Source organism: Cucurbita pepo, chromosome 2, assembly GCF_057944985.1.
Source record: "Cucurbita pepo subsp. pepo isolate OVF chromosome 2, ASM5794498v1, whole genome shotgun sequence".
Taxonomy (NCBI): Eukaryota; Viridiplantae; Streptophyta; class Magnoliopsida; order Cucurbitales; family Cucurbitaceae; genus Cucurbita; species Cucurbita pepo.
The window spans coordinates 15,923,879-15,942,714 of NC_141799.1; the positions used below are offsets into that span (position 1 = coordinate 15,923,879).

General features: G+C 36.4%; 2 protein-coding genes and 1 pseudogene across 10 annotated transcripts; 2 read left to right on the top strand and 1 right to left on the bottom strand.

Moving 5' to 3' along the window:
* Positions 1-1,802: 1,802 nt before the first annotated feature.
* On the bottom strand, positions 1,803-2,672 carry LOC111787772 (ESCRT-related protein CHMP1B pseudogene; annotated as a pseudogene).
* Positions 2,673-3,075: 403 nt separating this feature from the next.
* LOC111787773 (uncharacterized) lies at positions 3,076-11,888 on the top strand. 7 transcript variants are annotated; one of them, XM_087121249.1, is made up of 17 exons: positions 3,076-3,174; positions 3,279-3,492; positions 4,060-4,662; positions 4,950-5,079; positions 5,270-5,471; positions 6,754-6,840; positions 6,919-6,978; positions 7,080-7,166; positions 7,526-7,597; positions 7,803-7,858; positions 8,059-8,144; positions 9,008-9,098; positions 9,193-9,350; positions 9,442-9,533; positions 10,110-10,190; positions 11,060-11,133; positions 11,407-11,888. In XM_087121249.1, the coding sequence occupies exons 3-17, from the start codon at positions 4,101-4,103 to the stop codon at positions 11,480-11,482; spliced, it is 1,914 nt and encodes a 637-aa protein (XP_086977375.1). In that variant the 5' UTR covers positions 3,076-3,174; positions 3,279-3,492; positions 4,060-4,100; the 3' UTR covers positions 11,483-11,888. The 7 variants fall into 7 exon arrangements, 5 of the variants coding, with proteins under 5 accessions (XP_086977375.1, XP_086977376.1, XP_023523588.1 ...); XR_015419836.1 differs by lacking the exon at positions 3,076-3,174 and having other exon boundaries at positions 3,181-3,492; positions 11,407-11,599; positions 11,745-11,888; XM_087121250.1 differs by lacking the exon at positions 3,076-3,174 and adding an exon at positions 3,687-3,875 and having other exon boundaries at positions 3,181-3,492.
* A 651-nt stretch (positions 11,889-12,539) lies between these two features.
* Positions 12,540-18,185, top strand: LOC111787989 (uncharacterized protein At1g51745). Of its 3 annotated transcripts, none has more exons than XM_087121049.1 (4): positions 12,540-12,894; positions 13,041-13,305; positions 15,194-16,218; positions 17,135-18,185. In XM_087121049.1, exons 2-4 carry the CDS (start codon positions 13,112-13,114, stop codon positions 17,947-17,949), a joined length of 2,034 nt encoding a protein of 677 aa, XP_086977175.1. In that variant the 5' UTR covers positions 12,540-12,894; positions 13,041-13,111; the 3' UTR covers positions 17,950-18,185. The 3 variants fall into 3 exon arrangements, with proteins under 3 accessions (XP_086977175.1, XP_086977173.1, XP_086977174.1); XM_087121047.1 differs by having other exon boundaries at positions 12,541-12,894; positions 16,847-18,185; XM_087121048.1 differs by having other exon boundaries at positions 12,541-12,857; positions 16,847-18,185.
* Positions 18,186-18,836: the final 651 nt, after the last annotated feature.

Below are 18,836 nucleotides of genomic sequence, written 5' to 3' on the forward strand. Positions count from 1 at the left end.
TATATTTAAAGTTATTTAAAAGGATTAATAAATTCTGGATCCAATAAATTTAAAGTTATTTAAAGGGATTAATAACTCTAGATTTTGTATCTAATAAATTTAAAGTTAATTAAAAAAAAAAAAAAAAACTAGGATGTTGGTGATGTAAAATTAGTAAATAAGATTGCATAATAAATTTTCAAAGTAGAATGAAACTTCAAATCACACTTGATTTCAAATCTAAGTTTATTTTTTATGAAAAAATTCAAACATATTATCATGTAAAACGAGTAAAGTAATTCAAGTATAAGAATTTTAAAACTAAATATGTTTTCATTTTTAATAAGTAGTTCAAAATAAATAGGTGATAGATGAAGGCGAAGGCTACACATTCACGTGACCACACTAAAGAAGATTTAAAAGCTAAAATCCAACCAAAAATAATTATAAAAGCCAAGTTGAGTGCCATTGGGAAAATGACTATATATTATCATTTAAAATGAGGAAGATACACTAGTAGAAATAAAGGGAAAATATACCTATACTACACTAGTAGAAATAAAGGGAAAATATACCTATATCTTACCAAGTTTTAAGGGACGCGACATTTATGAAAGAAGTTATGTCTTCATTCAATTTCTGAGTAAATCGCTCTAAGATTGTCCAAACCTAAAACAATAAATTTCTGAGTAATTCAAAGTATTTAAAACAATAAATTTTCAATAAAGAACCTGAACGTTCAAACCAAAACAAGAAACCCTAAAGTGGATGGCAAGTAGTGGGAAAAAAAAAGTGGGCGATTGAACAAATGCAAAGTTGGCGATTGATGAGATGATAATCTGTATCTTATCAACTAAATTTTAGATAATTCTACCAGATTACAAAATTGCAACTGACAGCTTATGTTCTCAAATATGAGATCACCCTGCTGCACACACCCTATTCTAGTAATCCTGATATTAGCAACTAGATAAGATAACCTTTTCCTTTCCTACATGGTATATGTCCTCCAAATTCCAGTGTATTTAGTCTAATTTTCCGCTCAAGGAGAGTCAAACTCACGCATTCAACATGTATTATATAGTGCCACAAGTTGAGAATCAAGTCTACATTTGCTGCATAACTATGCTTATTTTACAGTAATCTCCAAGAATTGAACCAGATTTCTAAGGGTTAGATCTCAAACTGTGCCATGAACTTTTTATGGATCACAAATCCATTATCCAAATACATGCCATCTAAATTTAGCCCTATAAAGCTCATTCCTTAAACCAATCTAAATACAGAAAACAGACAAATCAACAGCCTTACCTGCATAGGATCGGTTCTATAGGTTAAGCATACAACTATGTCCCATGTCCTTGAGTTCTAAGAAGACAACACACAAATCAACCATAACCATAACCATTGAGTTCTAAGGGCACTTGCAAGAAATTGGGAATATGCAACAATAACCATTCTTCCATGTCCCCAGAGAGCCTAACCAAAATCAACTAGAGGCATCCAAAACCTCGTCCAATCCCAATGAACTCCTGAAAAATCACGTTTCTGACCACCTCTCTCCAAATTCCAGAATTCCAACCTTAGTTCTTTTTTGGAAAAAGGTGGGTCAGGTGGAAGATTTGAACCTCCCCTCTTATTTTAGGTGTCCCCGATAGAATCCAACGAGGTTGAGCATAGGTGTTGTATGCCAACCAGTCTTAGAACAGCTTGAAACAAAATGTTTTCAACTCTAGGACGTAAGGTTCCAAAGTAGTTTCTTGAAAACTATAAAATTTTTCCAGAACACATCGCAAAAAGGTACGAGATATCAACCCAAATGATCAAATAAACATAATGGCAAAGTTTATTTTAGAAAAGGCATCAATTGTAATATGCAGTGCAGTATGCAGCAAGCATGTCGCATATCAAATGCTTCAAATTTATACATATTATAAGTTCTTGTAGGTACTAATACAAGTCAGCAATGAAATACGTAGATTTTACAGCGATATGATATAGGATCTCATTCTAATATAAATTGTTTACCCTCTGGCCTTAAGCTCAGCAAGCCGCCTTGTCAAGTCGTCCTCGTCGATTTTCTCGGTCTCCCTGGTCGGCACAGCTTGACCTGCCGGCTGGGGAAGACCCACAGAAACCTCCAATCCATAGTCGTCGGCCACTTGTTGCATCAAACTATTAACCTCTCCCTCTGGAGTCGACAGAGAAGTCGAACCTGCCATCGCATTCTCCATAAACTCAGCTTGGACCTCCATGTTCACAAACTGCTTCTCAAATTGATCCATGGTCTCCGACATCTTCTGCAGATTACCAGTCGCCAAAGTACTTTCCAAGGATTTGACGATCGAGCCCATAGCCTTGTTTATAGTGGACATCTTCGCCTGCGTATCGAGACGAGCCACGACCGCATCGAGCCGCGAAGCGAGCCGGAGATAATTCATCTGCTCCGTACGCTTCCGGATCGCGTTCTCGGCATAAATTCGTGCCCCGTCCATGTTTCCCTTCTCCATAGCCTTCTTGATCTTGAGCTTCTCGGATTTCTCCTCCTTCTCACACTTTCTCGCTTGGCGCTGCAGGGATTTCGCCGTGAACTTCAATTCCATTATCTGGTTCAACAATTTCTCCGTATTACCCATGATCACAACAGAAATGAATTTCCTCAGAACAAAAAAAAAAAAAGATACAGAGAATTTCAATTCTATATTCTAGGGTTTTTAGAAGAATGCAACGACGAGAACGAATACGCGCCGTGTGACAATGGGAATTGGCTTCACCGCGTTCTTTCTCCGTCCAAATTTAACCAATGATTTGCCGTCCCACGTGTGGGGTCCACCAATCTCCTTTTATAATATTCCAGCGCTTTAAGATTTTCTAATTCCTTTTTTTTTTTTTTTTATAAAAAAAAAAATAATTCTCAAATAAAAATTTCTAAACATAATTGTAAGAATAAAAAATGGTGAAATTACATTTGACGTTGATCTTGTTATTTTTTTAATTTTTTTAATTTTGAAATTTAATGACAGCGTTCTATTGTAATTTTAAAAGAAAGGAACAGTGGAAAAACAAGTGAGGGTTAAGAGAAATAATAAAATAGGTTTTGTTTTTTCAAAAATAGAAACTAAAAAGAAAAAAAAAGGAAAAAAGGAAAATGTCAGAGACGAATAAAGAAAGTAAAAACTGGGGAAGGGGAAGATGGTATTTGCCCACAGCTCTTCTTCTAACACGCGTCAAAGAGATCAACTGGATTTTTTTTTTTCTCGAATTCTGCTCACAAATCATTCGTAATTCTTCCATTGCAGTTTCTTCCGGCGAGAATTCGCTTCCTTCTGCTACCGGAATAACCTTCTCTTTCTTATCCACTGCCGGAAGTTTCGTCGGAGTGGCTGATCAGAGAACCTACTCACAGTTGCTCGATCTCACTCTTTGGTTTCGTCTACCGGAGCTTTTGTAGCTGGAGAAACGAATAGGAAGCTTGGGCTAGGGAATTTCTGCTCGGGTGGCCACTACGATACTGTAAGTTTTGAATAGTGAAATTATGGCCGAACTGTACTGTTGATTTCTTGAATCTTTGACATCTTGAATACTTGAAAGATCGGGAAACAGCTTCCAATTGGGAGTTTTTATTTATTTTTTTTTATTTTTTTTTTTTATTTAGCTGTTTGGTTGTTGATTCTAATTTAAGTCTTTATGAATTGTTGGTAATTCAGGATTTCGTTCTCTTTTACTGTATTCTGGATGCAATTGACTGGGAATACTGTTTTTTTTGGGGGTGGGGTGGGGTTGGGGCGGTTCAGATGTTTGGGATAATACAGAAACTACAACATGGCCCTCCACTGTTCCTCAATTTTGTAACATTTTCGCTTTGATTAAAGGCAGTCAAAGTTTGGAAGAGAGAGGTTGGAATCATGCCCTAGTTTTTGTAGAGAATTGTAAAAATCAATTAACTATGACCACTTGTACTACTATATCATCTGGAAGCGTACATACTATGATATTTTCTACAGCCCCGTGGATTAGTGTGTAGGAACTAAAAGTTCATTTCGGAAGTTAGAGTGACATGGTTTCCTTCTATTCCAACAGAAACAAATTACTTTGAGGAATAGGTGAAATTGACATGCTGGATGTTGCTACCGGTTGGTGGATTAGGCATGAATACCTCAATGGATGATATGAACTTGATTCAGCAGGCACAGAGGCATCACTTGGTAGTTCGAGAGCTTGGAGAAGAGATTGATTTGGAAATTGGACCTGGAGATGACGACCCCTCATTTGCTAGCACTCCTATAATAGGTGGACCAGCACGAGAACCATCTGCAGAAGATCATGATGAGAGTAAGCATGTGGTATTGATTTCTCAACTTTCCAATGATGATCAAGATATGTCAAAGACACAACCAGCCAAAAGGAAAAAGAAGGTTGTGAAAAGATGGAGGGAGGAATGGGCTGATACATATAAATGGGCTTATGTTGATGTGAAGGATGGAACTGCCAGGATCTTTTGCTCTGTTTGTAAGGAGTATGGCAGGAAGCACAGGAGAAATCCTTATGGAAATGAAGGCAGCCGAAACATGCAGATGAGTGCACTTGAAGAACACAACAACAGTCTACTTCATAAAGAGGCTCTTCGGCTTCAGATGGCCTCCAAGGACAAGATTATTGTTGATAAACCTATTTATGTAAAAGGTAGGGGTTCTCCACATTTTTTATGTTCTTTATGTTATTTCTCCCCAATCTTTGGGTGAAATTAGGTTTTCAATTTTGGAGGGCCATGTTCAATTGACAGAAAAGACAATATTCTCGAGACTTCTAGTTGATCCCTTGTACTCAAGATGATGAAATTAACATTTTAAAGATTGGTGCTTGCGTGTGCATTTTACCATTCTCGTACGTGCTTGCATTAAATAAATAGAAGCCTTTTTCATAATATTTTCTTACACTTGTCCTTTTATGGCTATTATCTTCAAACAAAGCTCTCATGTCAAAAACTGCTGGATCGATCATTGAAGCTGCACTAAAAAGGGATCCTCATGAAGTTGAGTTCATACAAGCAGTACAAGAAGCAGTACATGCCTTAGAAAGGGTTATTGCAAAAAATGCTCAGTAAGTTTACCTTGAAGATTTTTTTTTTGTTACCCACCTTTAGGTGTTGGAAGTTCTTACTCCTTTATTGATGAACATTTATCAATGAAATTTGTTTCTCTTCCAAGAAAACGTTTACCTTGAATATAAAATTTTGTAATGCTCTGTTATTTATAGTTAAAGAGTGGGAATTATATGTCTTAAAAATCAGCTATGTCAACATTATGGAGCGCTTATTAGAACCTGAACGCATGGTTCTTTTCCGAGTTCCATGGGTCGATGACAGAGGTGAGACACATGTCAATCGAGGCTTTCGAGTTCAATTTAACCAGGCTTTGGGCCCTTGTAGGGGTGGTCTTCGTTTTCATCCATTGATGAACTTAAGCATCGCCAAGTTTCTTGGTTTTGAACAGGTAAGGAACTGAATGCTGGTATTCTCCTTCTATTTTAGTATGAGTATTGTGTTGTTAAATTCCAGACATCTGTATGGATCAGGTCAAATTTTATTATAAGTGGATAACGGCTGATTTTATTCACTTGGGGTTACTGCATATTTCTTTGATGTGAGATTATTTGATGTTTTGAAGCGCAAATGGCCAAGTTTTAGGGAATAGTGATTTGTGATTATGCATTGCAAAGTAGTCAATAAAGTTTCTTCATGTTGAAATTTAGAACATGGGCTGGTTGCTTTCTAAGAGACATGAGAGAACAGTTTAAACATACCCTAGTTGATTTCCTATTTTCATTTCTTCTTAATTTTATATGGATTCATGGTCCATTAATTTGGTGTGTGTGTGTGTGTGTGTGGGGGGGGGGGGGGGGGGGGGGGGGGGGGGGGCGTTAGAGAAATACTTTTTCTTAAAAGCAAACATTACCATAAAGGTCACAATATATCCTCTTTAGGACCAAAAACATCCAAATGGATGAAAATTTTCTCCACACTCAGGGTGGTGCTCCCCACTGAAACAAATTACATTCTACTTCTTGTATTATATCAGCTTGAAAAGAATTAATTGTCTTAATAAAGATTCTCTTCTTGAATGTGAAGTAAAACAGCTGCTCACATTCCTAAGAAAGAATGACAATCAAAATTCTAACAGATTCGTCATATGTGTACATCCTACAAAGTATGCACCAAACTGCTGTCTTTGAGGTGAAATGAAGATAACAGACTAGTAAGTCAAAATTTTCTTAAGATAAGACACAAATTACAACATGGTGGGCTTTGTGCAAAAATGAGGAGGAAACTCAGTGTAACCTTTTCCTTGCTTGGATGCAGCATGGTTTTGGAAATCTTTGGTGAAGTCTTTCATGTGGAAAACAGCCATTCCTAGACGTGTCAAAGGCCTGCTTCTCTTATTCTTGGCAGTTATTCTTTCAAGAAGGAATCTAAAATTTTGGCCTAATCTTACAAGAGCTTTTAATTGGTCCCTTCAGCTCGAGAGAAAAAGAAAAAGTTCTTTGGGATAAGAGGGGTTTTTATGTGTTTTTGGGGATGAGGCAGTTTTTTTCTGTTCCCTTCGTGCAGTCCCTACAATTTCTTTTTTTTTTTTACACTTACAACATCATTTCTTTATATGATAGTTGGAATAATGTTTTATTACTTGCCACTGTGAGACTCTCTCTCCCCATCTTCTGTAAATATCTTGTCTTCAACGAAGTTTGTTTCTTACAAAATCTTCTGTCCATCTACAGACTTTAAAAAATGCATTATCACCCTACAAATTAGGAGGGGCAGCAGGTGGAAGTGATTTTGATCCAAGGGGAAAAAGTGATAATGAGGTGAACTGTATACTGTTATATGATGTCATCTATCTTTTACACTTCCATAAATTTTAAAAGCCTCTAATAAATTAGCAGATTATGCGCTTTTGTCAAAGTTTCATAAACGAGATATATCGCTACTTAGGCCCTGATAAGGTAAATGGAAAAAATTGGTTTTTTATTCTTTTAATATCCACATAAATTTTCAGTTTGGAACTTTAGTATATAATAATATGCTAAATTGTAATTCTTGTCAGGACCTTCCTTCTGAGGAGATGGGTGTTGGTACGCGAGAAATGGGATATCTTTTTGGACAATATCGACGGTTAGCAGGTCATTTTGAGGTACTTTAAAACTCTTACGTATTAAAAAAAAAAAAAAAGAGCTCATTTTTCACGTCTAATGTTAATAATGGAATATAAAGGGCAAAAACAGAATGTGTATCTTGTGCTCTGCTTCTCATTATATTCTTCTGGAATTTAAAGGAAGTGACATATTGGGATGAATTTTAAGAAAGATTATTCAGAAAGAATTATTAGTTTTTTAATGGATCTATAAACTAATTTTAGAACCTGTTGTGGGCTTGATACACATGAGCATGACGTACTCAACAACTTATCATACATTTCAGATTGCACTGTGAATGAATTTCATTATAAGGTTATATACTTAAGATATATGTTGTGGATTCTTACTTATGCAGGGAAGTTTTACAGGACCGAGGATATTTTGGTCTGGGTCTAGCCTCCGAACAGAAGCTACTGGATATGGTCTGGTAAATAACATCCCATCTTTTTTTATGCTCTATCTATATGGTGGGCAGGTTTCAATGGGTTCAGATACAGTCTGATCGTGGCTTCTTAGATAATACTCGGTGTCATCCCTTTTTATGCCTTCATCTTTGTTGTGAGCTGAAGTATCCATGAACACGTTAAGGTTGTATAAGTATTAAAGTTGACAATTTTCCCTCTCACATGCAGGTTTTCTTTGCACAGCTTATACTTGCAGACATGAATAAAGAACTCAAAGGATTAAGGTTTAGTACCCACCCCTAAAAGTTCTCATTAAAATCTAGGAGTTATTTACCATTTAGTATAGAAGTACTTTATTCAGCGGAATTTATGTTGAACTTATTTGTCATGCGTATATGCCTTTTAGAGTTCTTTCTTCATAAAATTTAGTGGTGCTTGAAAGCTTTATTTTAATTCAAAATCCTTTTACGAATTTTAAATCCAGATGTGTTGTAAGCGGTTCTGGGAAGATTGCGATGCATGTCCTTGAAAAGCTTATTGCTTATGGTGCCCTCCCCATTACTGTCTCAGGTGATTCTCAAATATTTCTTCGAACCAGATGACCTATACAATGAGATAGAAATTGCTGTAGTACTTTTCTTCTAGCGTTGTAGGTCATCCATCTTCATTTTCATTACCAAGTTATCTGACTAGGTGAGGAAGTTGTTCCCTTCCTATGTTCTTTTTTTGGCTCGATATTTTAATACCAATCAAATAGGTCCTACATGCCGGCTCTTGTATTTTTTTTGTTCTAAGTCTAGCCTGTACCACCCATTAGCATGTGTTTTGTGGATAGCTCTAACTATTGTGTTTTTTCTAAATATATTATTTAAATATTATTTTTTTAAAAATTATGTCTTTCTGTCATTTTAAAGCATCATCTAAACTGTGTGCATTGCATTCAGTTGAAATATTTACAGTACGTGTCACGAAATGGAGATATTGGGCTTCCTGCTAAACATGTTTTTGTTTCACAACTCTGACTTCATTTCGTTGTTGAACTATGCAGGACCCTTATGTTTCTGCATTGTTACTTGGACTTCTTTCGGAGTATTGTATTAAGGCATTATGATTATTATTTTTAACTATGCTGTGATTTAAAGTGCCATCAGGACATTTGTTTTTTTTTTATGATCTCTAAACTTAATTTTTTAACGCTGGATTACCAGCAACTAATCCATGGTCCTATCTGAGTTAGATTCATCTGAAAACTCTTATAGACTGATATTTAGATGAAAAGATTAGTTTATTTCTCGTCTTATATTAGCTACAACTTAAAGTAGGATCAATCGTACTTAGTTGCAAAATTAAAGGTCTTACTGTGTCTTGGTATTGGCAACTGCAATGAAGAGAATTGATAGCTTGTTCTTTTGACATGTTAAAATCAAGCTCAGATTCAAAGGGATATTTAGTGGATGAAGATGGATTCGACTACGTGAAGATATCCTTTTTGAGAGACATCAAGGCTCAGCAGAGAAGTTTAAGGTGTGATCTTACCACTTACGTTATTGTCTTTCAGCATTTTCTCTGTCATTTTAGTTACTCATATTTCTTATATTGTGCAATGTGGTATTCTCAGGGACTATTCAAAGACTTATGCTCGATCTAAGTATTATGATGAAGCTAAACCTTGGAATGAAAGGTGTGATGTTGCGTTTCCTTGTGCTTACCATAATGAAATTGATCAAGCCGATGCCATAAACCTGATTAATTCTGGCTGTCGTATTCTAATAGAAGGTAGTAAACACAGTTTTTGTTAATTTCCATGTTTCTCCCCATCATTATTTTATTTTTATGCTTATCACTTGCTGGTGCTTTTTTTCCGTAGGTTCAAATATGCCCTGTACTCCTGAGGCTGTTGATGTGCTAAGAAAAGCTAATATTCTCATTGCTCCTGCAATGGCTGCAGGTGCTGGAGGGGTGCGATTCACTTCATTCACTCTGTGCATGATGCATGTTCTACAAACATCTTAAAGGAAATTGATTTTCTCACTGCTATGTTGGTTAAAATCACAGGATGCTCTTAAAACTTTTAGGCAACTAATTTCCCTATGGTTCTTCAAAAGATTTTGATCTTAAGCACTAGTTTTGAAGCTTCACAATATACCCTACTGTTTTAAGCATCGCTTATTTCCAAATTTTTTCACCTTGTTGAAGTGGATCTTCTCATGACTCAAGGACACAGTTGTGTACAGATCTGTTCAAGTAAGATTATTGTTGGAGTGAATATCATCATCAAATATTTAGAGCTATAAGAAGATGCATTGAGAGAATCTGTAGTTCAGAAATATGAAGAACTGGAATTAACATTCATGATTCACTGCTTCACGTAGTATGCACTGGCATTACAGATATTCTTATTTCAAATTTAGTTGCAATGCATCGGACATTTGATTCATAAATTTAAGGAATCTGTCGTGTGGCTCTGGATCTTTCCACTTTTATTGCTTATTAAATTTTTAATCTTAGCTGGTCATTGTTGCTTTCTTGTTGCAGGTTGTTGCTGGAGAACTTGAATTAAACCATGCATGTAATTTGATGCATTGGTCTCCGGAGGACTTCGAATCTAAACTGCAGGTGAGGGTGTATCGTTTAGCCTATCCTCTAGCGAGATTATTCGATTAAGGGAAATACTTCTGGATATCTTATTTGCCAGATTCAATTAATCAGCAGCATTGTGCATGTCGTCAAACCTTCAAACACATGCTAATTTCTTTCAGTGATGAGAATAATTTCTGAATCACAGTACTAAATGTGATCACTCTAACCTGAAGCCGGTAAATTGAAGAAGTGTAAAAACTCTTGATCTGACATTTTCTGCTGGATGGATTCTGCATAAGCTTAAGATGTTTTATGCTCGGTCATCTAGAACTTGAATTTACCAAGTTTAAAAATAAGAAAGGAGATTGTCTGTTGACAATGTTGGCTGACTGCTGACTTGAAAATTATTGCTGTTAACAAGTGAGGTTATTATCCCCATTTTATGCTTGAGCATGTAACTAAATCTCAAGCCCGTGTCAAACCATTTTGTTTTTTGTTTTTGAAATTTGTGCTTGTTTTCTCTCTATTTCTTTATAATATTTTCATTTTCATACGGAAACATTTGAATTCTTAGCTAAATTCAAAGAACGAACAAGTTCTTAAAAATTACTTATTTAGTTTTTAAATTGAGCTTGAATTTTGAAAACAATTTATAAGAAGGGTGGAAGTAGTGTTTATAAGTTTAATTTTTAAAAACTAAAAACCAAAATTCAAATGGTTATCAAATGTGACCTTGTTTATTTGATTTTCAGGGTGTTCAAATCGTATATTTTTTATAAGAGACAACTTTATTGATGATTGAAATTTATAAAAGGGATGTAATATCCATGATATTTATAAAAGACCCTCCTAATGTACAATGAGGGAGGTGTTATGTATGATTTTTGTATCATTTTAACTTGCAGGAAGCTATGAAACAGACTTATCAGAGGGCCCTCAAAGCAGCAGCTGATTTTGGTTACCAAAAAGAGAGTCCCGAGTGAGTTCTACTCCACCTTAGCTCCATAATGTGATTGCTAAAATTTTTATCCTCTTAGAACTGTTAGTTTGATCGAGAGGGAAAATAATTAAAAGAATGAAAAGTAAAGAACAACATCATTCGACATTTCCACTTAATTTTTACTTTTCCTGCTGGTTAATTCATGGACGAAGCACACGATTGAAGTATCTTATGCTTGATAAAAAAACAAAAAGATATTGATAAGGTTGATTTTTCTCAAGCCTCATGTGCTTTTCATCTGCTTGAAAATAGGGCTCTTGTTCACGGAGCAGTCATTTCTGCTTTTCTGAGTGTTGCTCAAGCTATGACTGATCAAGGTTGTGTATAATAGACATTGAGCACAGTACGAGAGGTTGCAAAAGTTGCTCTTATCTGTGTCAAATACAAAAAAGTCCTGCAAAAGGGCCCTCGTTGGCGAGCTATGTAAAGTGAATTACAAGATCAGGTCGGTTGAACCAATGCCCAGAAACTGAAATATACAACATTTTCTGCGCCATACACACACCATCCATGCCATAACTGGGATCTCAGAAGGTTCGAAATGTTTAAATCAAATATTCTAACTTGTTGTAAATTAGTGGCTATTGCAGATTAGCATAGGAAAAGGGCCTCAAGATTTCTGAACTGGAATGTGTGCTTTTCATTTGGCCTGTTATACTGCCAACATATGCGGTTCTTACTCTCTTGTAATACACAGAGATTGGAAATAAAAATTTGTTCATCTTTCCATTGAATATGTTGTGCAATCACGGCTTGATGAAGCTATTCCTTGAAGGCTGTTTCTGTTACTATTATTATATGTAGCTCTTTTTCTTAGCCTTTTCTTCCCGATAATGTACATAAAAAGGGTCCTGGAATTGTTTGGGAAGGGAAACTTTGGCAAATGAGCTGACATCCTTTACCCCACAGCAAAAGTCAAAGAACCTATGCAAAGGTCCAATAGAATAGGGGGCTAATTTGGTTTAGTTTTTTAAGCTAGAAAGGTCTGGAATGAAACTTTTACCTGCTTCACTTTTCCTTTTTTTGTTTGAATATCAATTTTGGATTTCATTTTAGCTTGCCTAATAAATCTTAAAATCAGTGTTTTGAGGTTAATTTTTTTTCAAACTGGTTAAGTAACAATAGCAATCTCTATACTAGAAAAGACAATATAAGTAGGTTTTCAAAATTTATAAAATGAAGGTTAATAAAGGTATTTTACAGTATAGAAACTCAAATAGAATAAATCTTGAACGATAAGGATGAAAATAATATTTTTTTTGCCTTTTTTCTAAGCTGATTTATATTTATAAGAAAAGAATTTGGCACATAACTAAGAGGCTAAAGAATCACTCCATATGGGTTCAACAAATTTAACCATACAGTAAAAAAGAAAAAAGAAAAAAGAAAAAAGGAATTTCAAGTTTGTAAGCAACAAAAAAGAAGAGAGTAAAATATCTCTCTCGCGTAGCTACAACCAAGTGCAAATGCTCTGTTTTGATCCAAAGCCCACACACTCTGTCTCAGTCTCGCTCTCCATTTTAGCATACTCTTCTACTGACCTCTGGATCCTCCTCCATGGAACTTCATATTTCATCTGGAGAGTTGATGATCTTGGATCAGCTTGCAAAATAGAATCCGCGGTTGCAAATCACTTCAAACAAACAAATCAATAAACATAGTTTTCAGTGCTCAAGTAGCTGATCGTTTTCCTCAAGATACTGGTAGATCTTCTTCACTTTCAACTACCCTTCAATCCAGGTTTCTTTCTTTACTTTTCCCCACTGGGAATAGCAAATGGGTTTTGTCTATTTGTTTAGTCCTCTTGATTGTATTGCTTTTTCTGGGTTTTTGATTGATTGCTTGTTCATCACTTGTTGTTTACTTCTCTTTTCTTTGGCTTTTAGGTTTGAGTTATATATGCCTTTGTTTCTGAAAACGAGGTATTGGGAAGCTTGGTTTTCCGGGGGATACTGAGATGGACAGCTTTAATGGGTATAATTCCAGTAAGGCTATTGATGCATCGGTGGGTGGTTTAGTTTGGGTTCGCCGCCGTAACGGGTCTTGGTGGCCTGGCCGGATTATGGGTCTTGAGGAGCTGTCCAAGAACTGCTTGGTTTCCCCAAAATCAGGTACTCCGGTGAAGCTTCTTGGCCGTGAGGATGCAAGCATGTGAGTGTTTGTTTCTAAGTTCTTTTGAACTGCACTTGTGAATTGTTGAGCATTTTCGTTTCACTTTGTTTAAAATTTGTAGTTTCTGTATACTGAATACTATCTATAATTGTGGTTGTGGCCGGTTCAAGCTTCATTCTCTGTTGGGCAGGGCATGTGATGTTTTCTTTTTTTTTTTTTCTCCTTTTTTCCTTTTGCCTTCTCGTGCTTACGTTTGGTGTTCATGATTTGTGTATGTGTTCAGCCTTGTTAGATTTATTTGATCAGGGGTTGTTGTGTTGTGCTTCAAAACACACCACGCTCTAAAACAAAAGAACTACCTGTACCCATGTCACCTTTTGATTGTGATTGGGCTCTCATCAGTTGCTCCTCTTTGGCTTGTCAGCATTGTTTGCAAATTTGGTTACATGAATGGATAGAGCTGCAGAGGGGTGAGCTAGGGTTCCTGTGTCCTTGGGTCTTTAACAGTTTATTTACTTTCGTACGAAACAATATTTCGTTATCGGATTGTAAGATATAAAAACAAATACAATGGCAGAGGGACATCATAAAGGCTCTCAAGGGCAACTAGAAAGAGGGCAAACGATTAAAAAGAAGAAGAAAAAAAAATCAATTAAGTTCAGTACCTGAGTAAAAACATTGGTAATTGGAAGAAATTGCATTTGTGAAGGATCAGTAGTGGAGGGAAATCTTGTCCGTTCTAAATTTCCAAGACTTTATGCAATATTGAGTTGCTATGTCTTCTATCTCACAGAATATGTCGTTGTTGACTCTTGGAATATGTCGCTGTGTCCTTGGGTCTTTAACAGTTTATTTACTTTTGTACGAAACAATATTTCGTTATCGGATTGTAAGATATAAAAACAAATACAATGGCAGAGGGACATCATAAAGGCTCTCAAGGGCAACTAGAAAGAGGGCAAACGATTAAAAAGAAGAAGAAAAAAAATCAATTAAGTTCAGTACCTGAGTAAAAACATTGGTAATTGGAAGAAATTGCATTTGTGAAGGATCAGTAGTGGAGGGAAATCTTGTCCGTTCTAAATTTCCAAGACTTTATGCAATATTGAGTTGCTATGTCTTCTATCTCACAGAATATGTCGTTGTTGACTCTTGGAAGTTTTGCTTCTGCAAGAAAATTGATGGGGGAATGATCTTTTTTATTTTTCTCCCATGCATCCCTTCCCTTCGCCCCCTCTCGTTGACAACGTAGTTCTTTCTTTTACTCTAGATTTTTCACTGGGAGACTTTAGTTCTTTATATATATATCTCAAGTTTTAAACCTCGACTATCTCTTGGAGGGTTCTGCTAAACATTCTGTAGCTTCTAGATTTGGAAAGTAAAAATGTGGTTGGGGCTAATATTTTGATGGCACTTGGAGTAGTAGGAAATCTGGATTCTGTTTTATGTTTTCAGATATACTGAGTTCAATGATGTGTTTGACAAATGTATTTTCGATTGTGTTCCATATAATGAAAATCCTGAAAATGACATTTTGAACAATTGTTTGGATTACCAAACATATATCTGAAAACATGAAATACAACTCTGTTTTCATTAAATTTCTTGTTTTCAAATGGTCTACTAAGCAGATCTTTAGAGATTTCTATTATCTTTCTCATTTTCCCTTTGTTCCTTTGTTGATATTAAACTTTTCCTCTTACATTTTGGGTATGAAGTAGAGTTGCCTAATGATGGCATTGATGTTTTACTACCATTATTATAATTTTGCTCTTTTTGGGCTGTGGTTAAGGACGACACACTTGCTTTCCTTGTTTCTTCTGTCAGATTCATTTAAAAATCCTAAATTCTTTTGTTATGTTCAAGGTACTGGCTTATATTTATTTACTAATTTCATATGCTAACAAAGTCCTTTTTATTGATATAGTGACTGGTATAATCTTGAAAAGTCTAAAAGAGTGAAGGCATTTCGATGTGGGGAGTATGATGAATTTATTGAGAAAGCCAAGGCTTCTGTGGCCGTTACAAATAAGAAAGCAGTAAAATATGCTCGAAGGGAAGATGCAATTCTTCAAGCACTTGAGCTTGAGAGTGCTCGCCTTGGCAAGGATCAACTAGCTTTTAGTTGTAGAATGGATACTTCTGGCAGCAACCATGAGATCTGTGCCAGAATTTCCACACCCATGGGTAATTCAAGTGAAGTGGATTTGACTAACAATATGAACGGTTCTGAAGACAGATCTGATTCAGTGCCAGAATTATCTCAGTCAGGGATATCTTTCGAAGAGAACTTTAGTCATTCAATGGCTCGATATGGTCAGAGTAGGAGAACTCCGAATGACTCTGAGGATGATGGAACAGAGGGTGTAAATCAAATGAGAACGAGAGGGCTTGAGGATCTTGGTATAGGTTCAGTGTCAAAAAGAAAAATTCAGACTGAAGGTATGGTTGAGCTGGTTCGAGAAGATACTGAGGTAAACTGTAATTTAAATACTCCCAATTGCTTGGTTAATGAACATCCTCCAGATGATAACAAAGTCTGTTCATCCCTATCTAAAAGAAAGAGGTCTTTGTCCAATGTTAATGAACTCTCAAAAAGGAAAAATCGACACAGACCAGTAACCAAAGTTTTAAAAAGTACAACAATGGTATCTGTTCCTGTTGTTTGCTGTGAACTTTCCAATTTACCCCTCGGGGGATTGTCAGATGGAAAGCTTTCCAAACCAGAATCTAACGAATCAAAGAAGAGATCCTCTGCAGAAATGAACAATAATTCAGACAGTACTATAGTTTCTTGTGAGAATATGACCCCTACAAATGCTCTTGATGCTTCTCATTTTACTATCAAGGTGAAGGATAATGAAGTTTCAAGTGTTTCTGATCGAGCCGAGAATGATACTTCTGATCAATTATTTGACGTGCCATTCACTGAGGACGGAAAAATTCTTGCAGGTATGTGTAAAATGCACATGAAATTCAACTATCTATGGTTCTTTCTTTCTTTCTTTTCATGTCCCTTTTACCAATATTTTATTTTCCATTGGGAGAAAAGTTTCAGCTGGTGTACATGCGATGCAAGGATGAACTTGAAACATCTTTAGTCTCCTCTTTCTTTTGTTTTGTTCACGTCTTATTCGCTTATATATTTTTTCCACAGAAGACTATAGATTAACAGTAATGATTGGTGTTTACCAATCCGAGCATAGCTCAGTATATAAAGCACCCATTTCTATCGTAAAAGATGCTTCAATCTCCCACCCCCACAATTGTTGAACTAAAAAAAAAAAGTAATAATTAATGTCTTGCTTTATAGGAACGTATATAGACCGGTTCCCCTGTAAATATTTCGATTATTCTTGCTTTAAGACTGCATAGGTTCTCTAGGTTCTGAACTTTATTCTAATAAAGCTTGACTGTTTGCTTCGGCTGTATACCTTCCATCTCTGTGCCTTTCAGTTATATGTCTGTCTCATCCCTTTGCCTTTTCCATTTTGTTTCCAATTTGTTTTGCCTTTTCTCCTTTGTATTGATGCAACAGTAGTGTGATCCCCCCTTACCGGGTATTTTCTACTTCTTCCAGGCCTTTCCCCTTGCCCCTCTAGAAGGTCTACCTTTGGTGCATCGGGAAGAAAATCCGGCCAAAGCAGTCAAGCTAAACCCCTATGTATAAGCAATGAACTAAATGAATCTGGTTCTACCAGTTCTGCTGTTGCTGATCCAGAGATCAATATCAGTAAAACAATAGAAAAAAGCAGTTCTAAGTGGCAGCTTAAGGGGAAGAGGAATTCAAGACATACAAAGATAACTCGGAAAAATGACTCGAATTTTTTGTTACTGACAGACAATAAGCAAAACACTTGTATGGCAGGTATGGAGCATCTGGGTGGATTCAATATGGGATCTGATCAGAGAGTTTCCAGTAGCATTGAGGGACGTCCTCCCTCGAACAATAACTCTTCAGCAGAGCCTGAGAAACTTGCTGATGGATCGGATTCTAATAAGTGTACATCTCAAGACAAAGTCCATACTATCATCAGGAAAGCAACTAAGATGAAGCAGTTGCCTGATTACGGTTGCGCTGGTCCAAGGTTGCTTCCTTTTCGCCAATCCCGCCTTATGGTTCACTCCAAATATCTGAGGTCAGAATCTTCTTTTACAAAACTTAGCTGCAATGCTTCGCTATATGAGGTTGAGCTTGTGGCAAAAACCAACTATAGGCTGAAACACGTTCAACTGGTTTCTTTAATGAGCAAAATAAGTTGCAAGGCAGTCGTTGGTCATCCGCTCACTGTTGAGGTCTTGGATAATGGTCACTGTGATGACCTGTTGGGAAGACCTGAACTTGATCCTCATCGTGTGGAAAGTCCTCATTCGGTACAATCAAATTCTTCGAAAGGGAAAACATTGGGCAAGCGCCATGCCCGCTCATTTCATTCACGCCCTTCACTCGGCAGAGCGTCAAAGAGAAAGAAATCTGGACAACTATCAAAAAAGACCCGGAAACTGTCTTCATTGACTGTTCAGAAGCAGTTTGCAGAAGAGAGTAGACCAGTGGAAGAGAAGTCCAAGGGTTCTCTAATAGCTTGTGTCCCTCTTAAAGTAGTATTCAGTACGATGAACAAAGGCGTGAACGGCTTGGCACAACCGACATATCGCCCTTTAACAACGACAGGTAGTCAATAAATAGTTTTTGTTTGCTGAATTTGCTTGTTTCTCCTTCCATAACAGAGTCTGTGCCTCTTGTTTAACCAAACTCAGTAAGAAGCTCCTTGTGTAAAATAGTATCTCATTTTCATACCACAGGAAGAAAACTGGGTAGGAGAATGCTTTTGGCTTTGTAAATATGTATGATCGCTTGAGGTATAAAGAAGGCATTGACCTTATGAAAGGTAATGCCTAATGCTAAGTTGTTTTAATAATTTTGGGTCATTGTTGCTTTTGGTTTCCCAAATTATCCTTTTTGGTTGTTTCTATGTCTGATAAAACAGTGGGCTTCTGATATTGATGATATGGAGTACATTCAGGCATGCAAGCTGCTTATGCTTTGAGGTATTTTGTTGCTATGGTATTGTGGGGATAGACTTCTGCAAGTTTGAGTTAAAATCATGGTAGAAATCATATGACATATTAAAGGGTCAAGTGCAAAGAGTTTAGTCTACTCCGAACTCGAATTTTTCGTTTAGAATGAGTATCCGAGATGAGGGAAAGGGAGTGTATTTCTTGTCCTGATCTTGAATTCTTTGTCTATAATGAGTATTAGAGATGAGTGATAGGGAATGCATATCGTGCCTTGATTCCGTCCTCTACTCCGACCTCGAATTCTTCGTCTAGAATGAGTATTAGGGATGAGGGATAGGGAATGCATTTCTTGTCCTGATCCTGTCCTCTCCTCCGAACTTGAATTTTTTTGTCTAGAATGAATATTAGGGATTGGGGATAGAGAATGCATTTCTTGACCTGATCCTATCCTCCACTCCAAACTCGATTATAATTGACGGTTATTATTTTTCATATTAAATTATAATAAAATTACTAAATGATTTTATAAACTAATTATTTTAAATAAAACA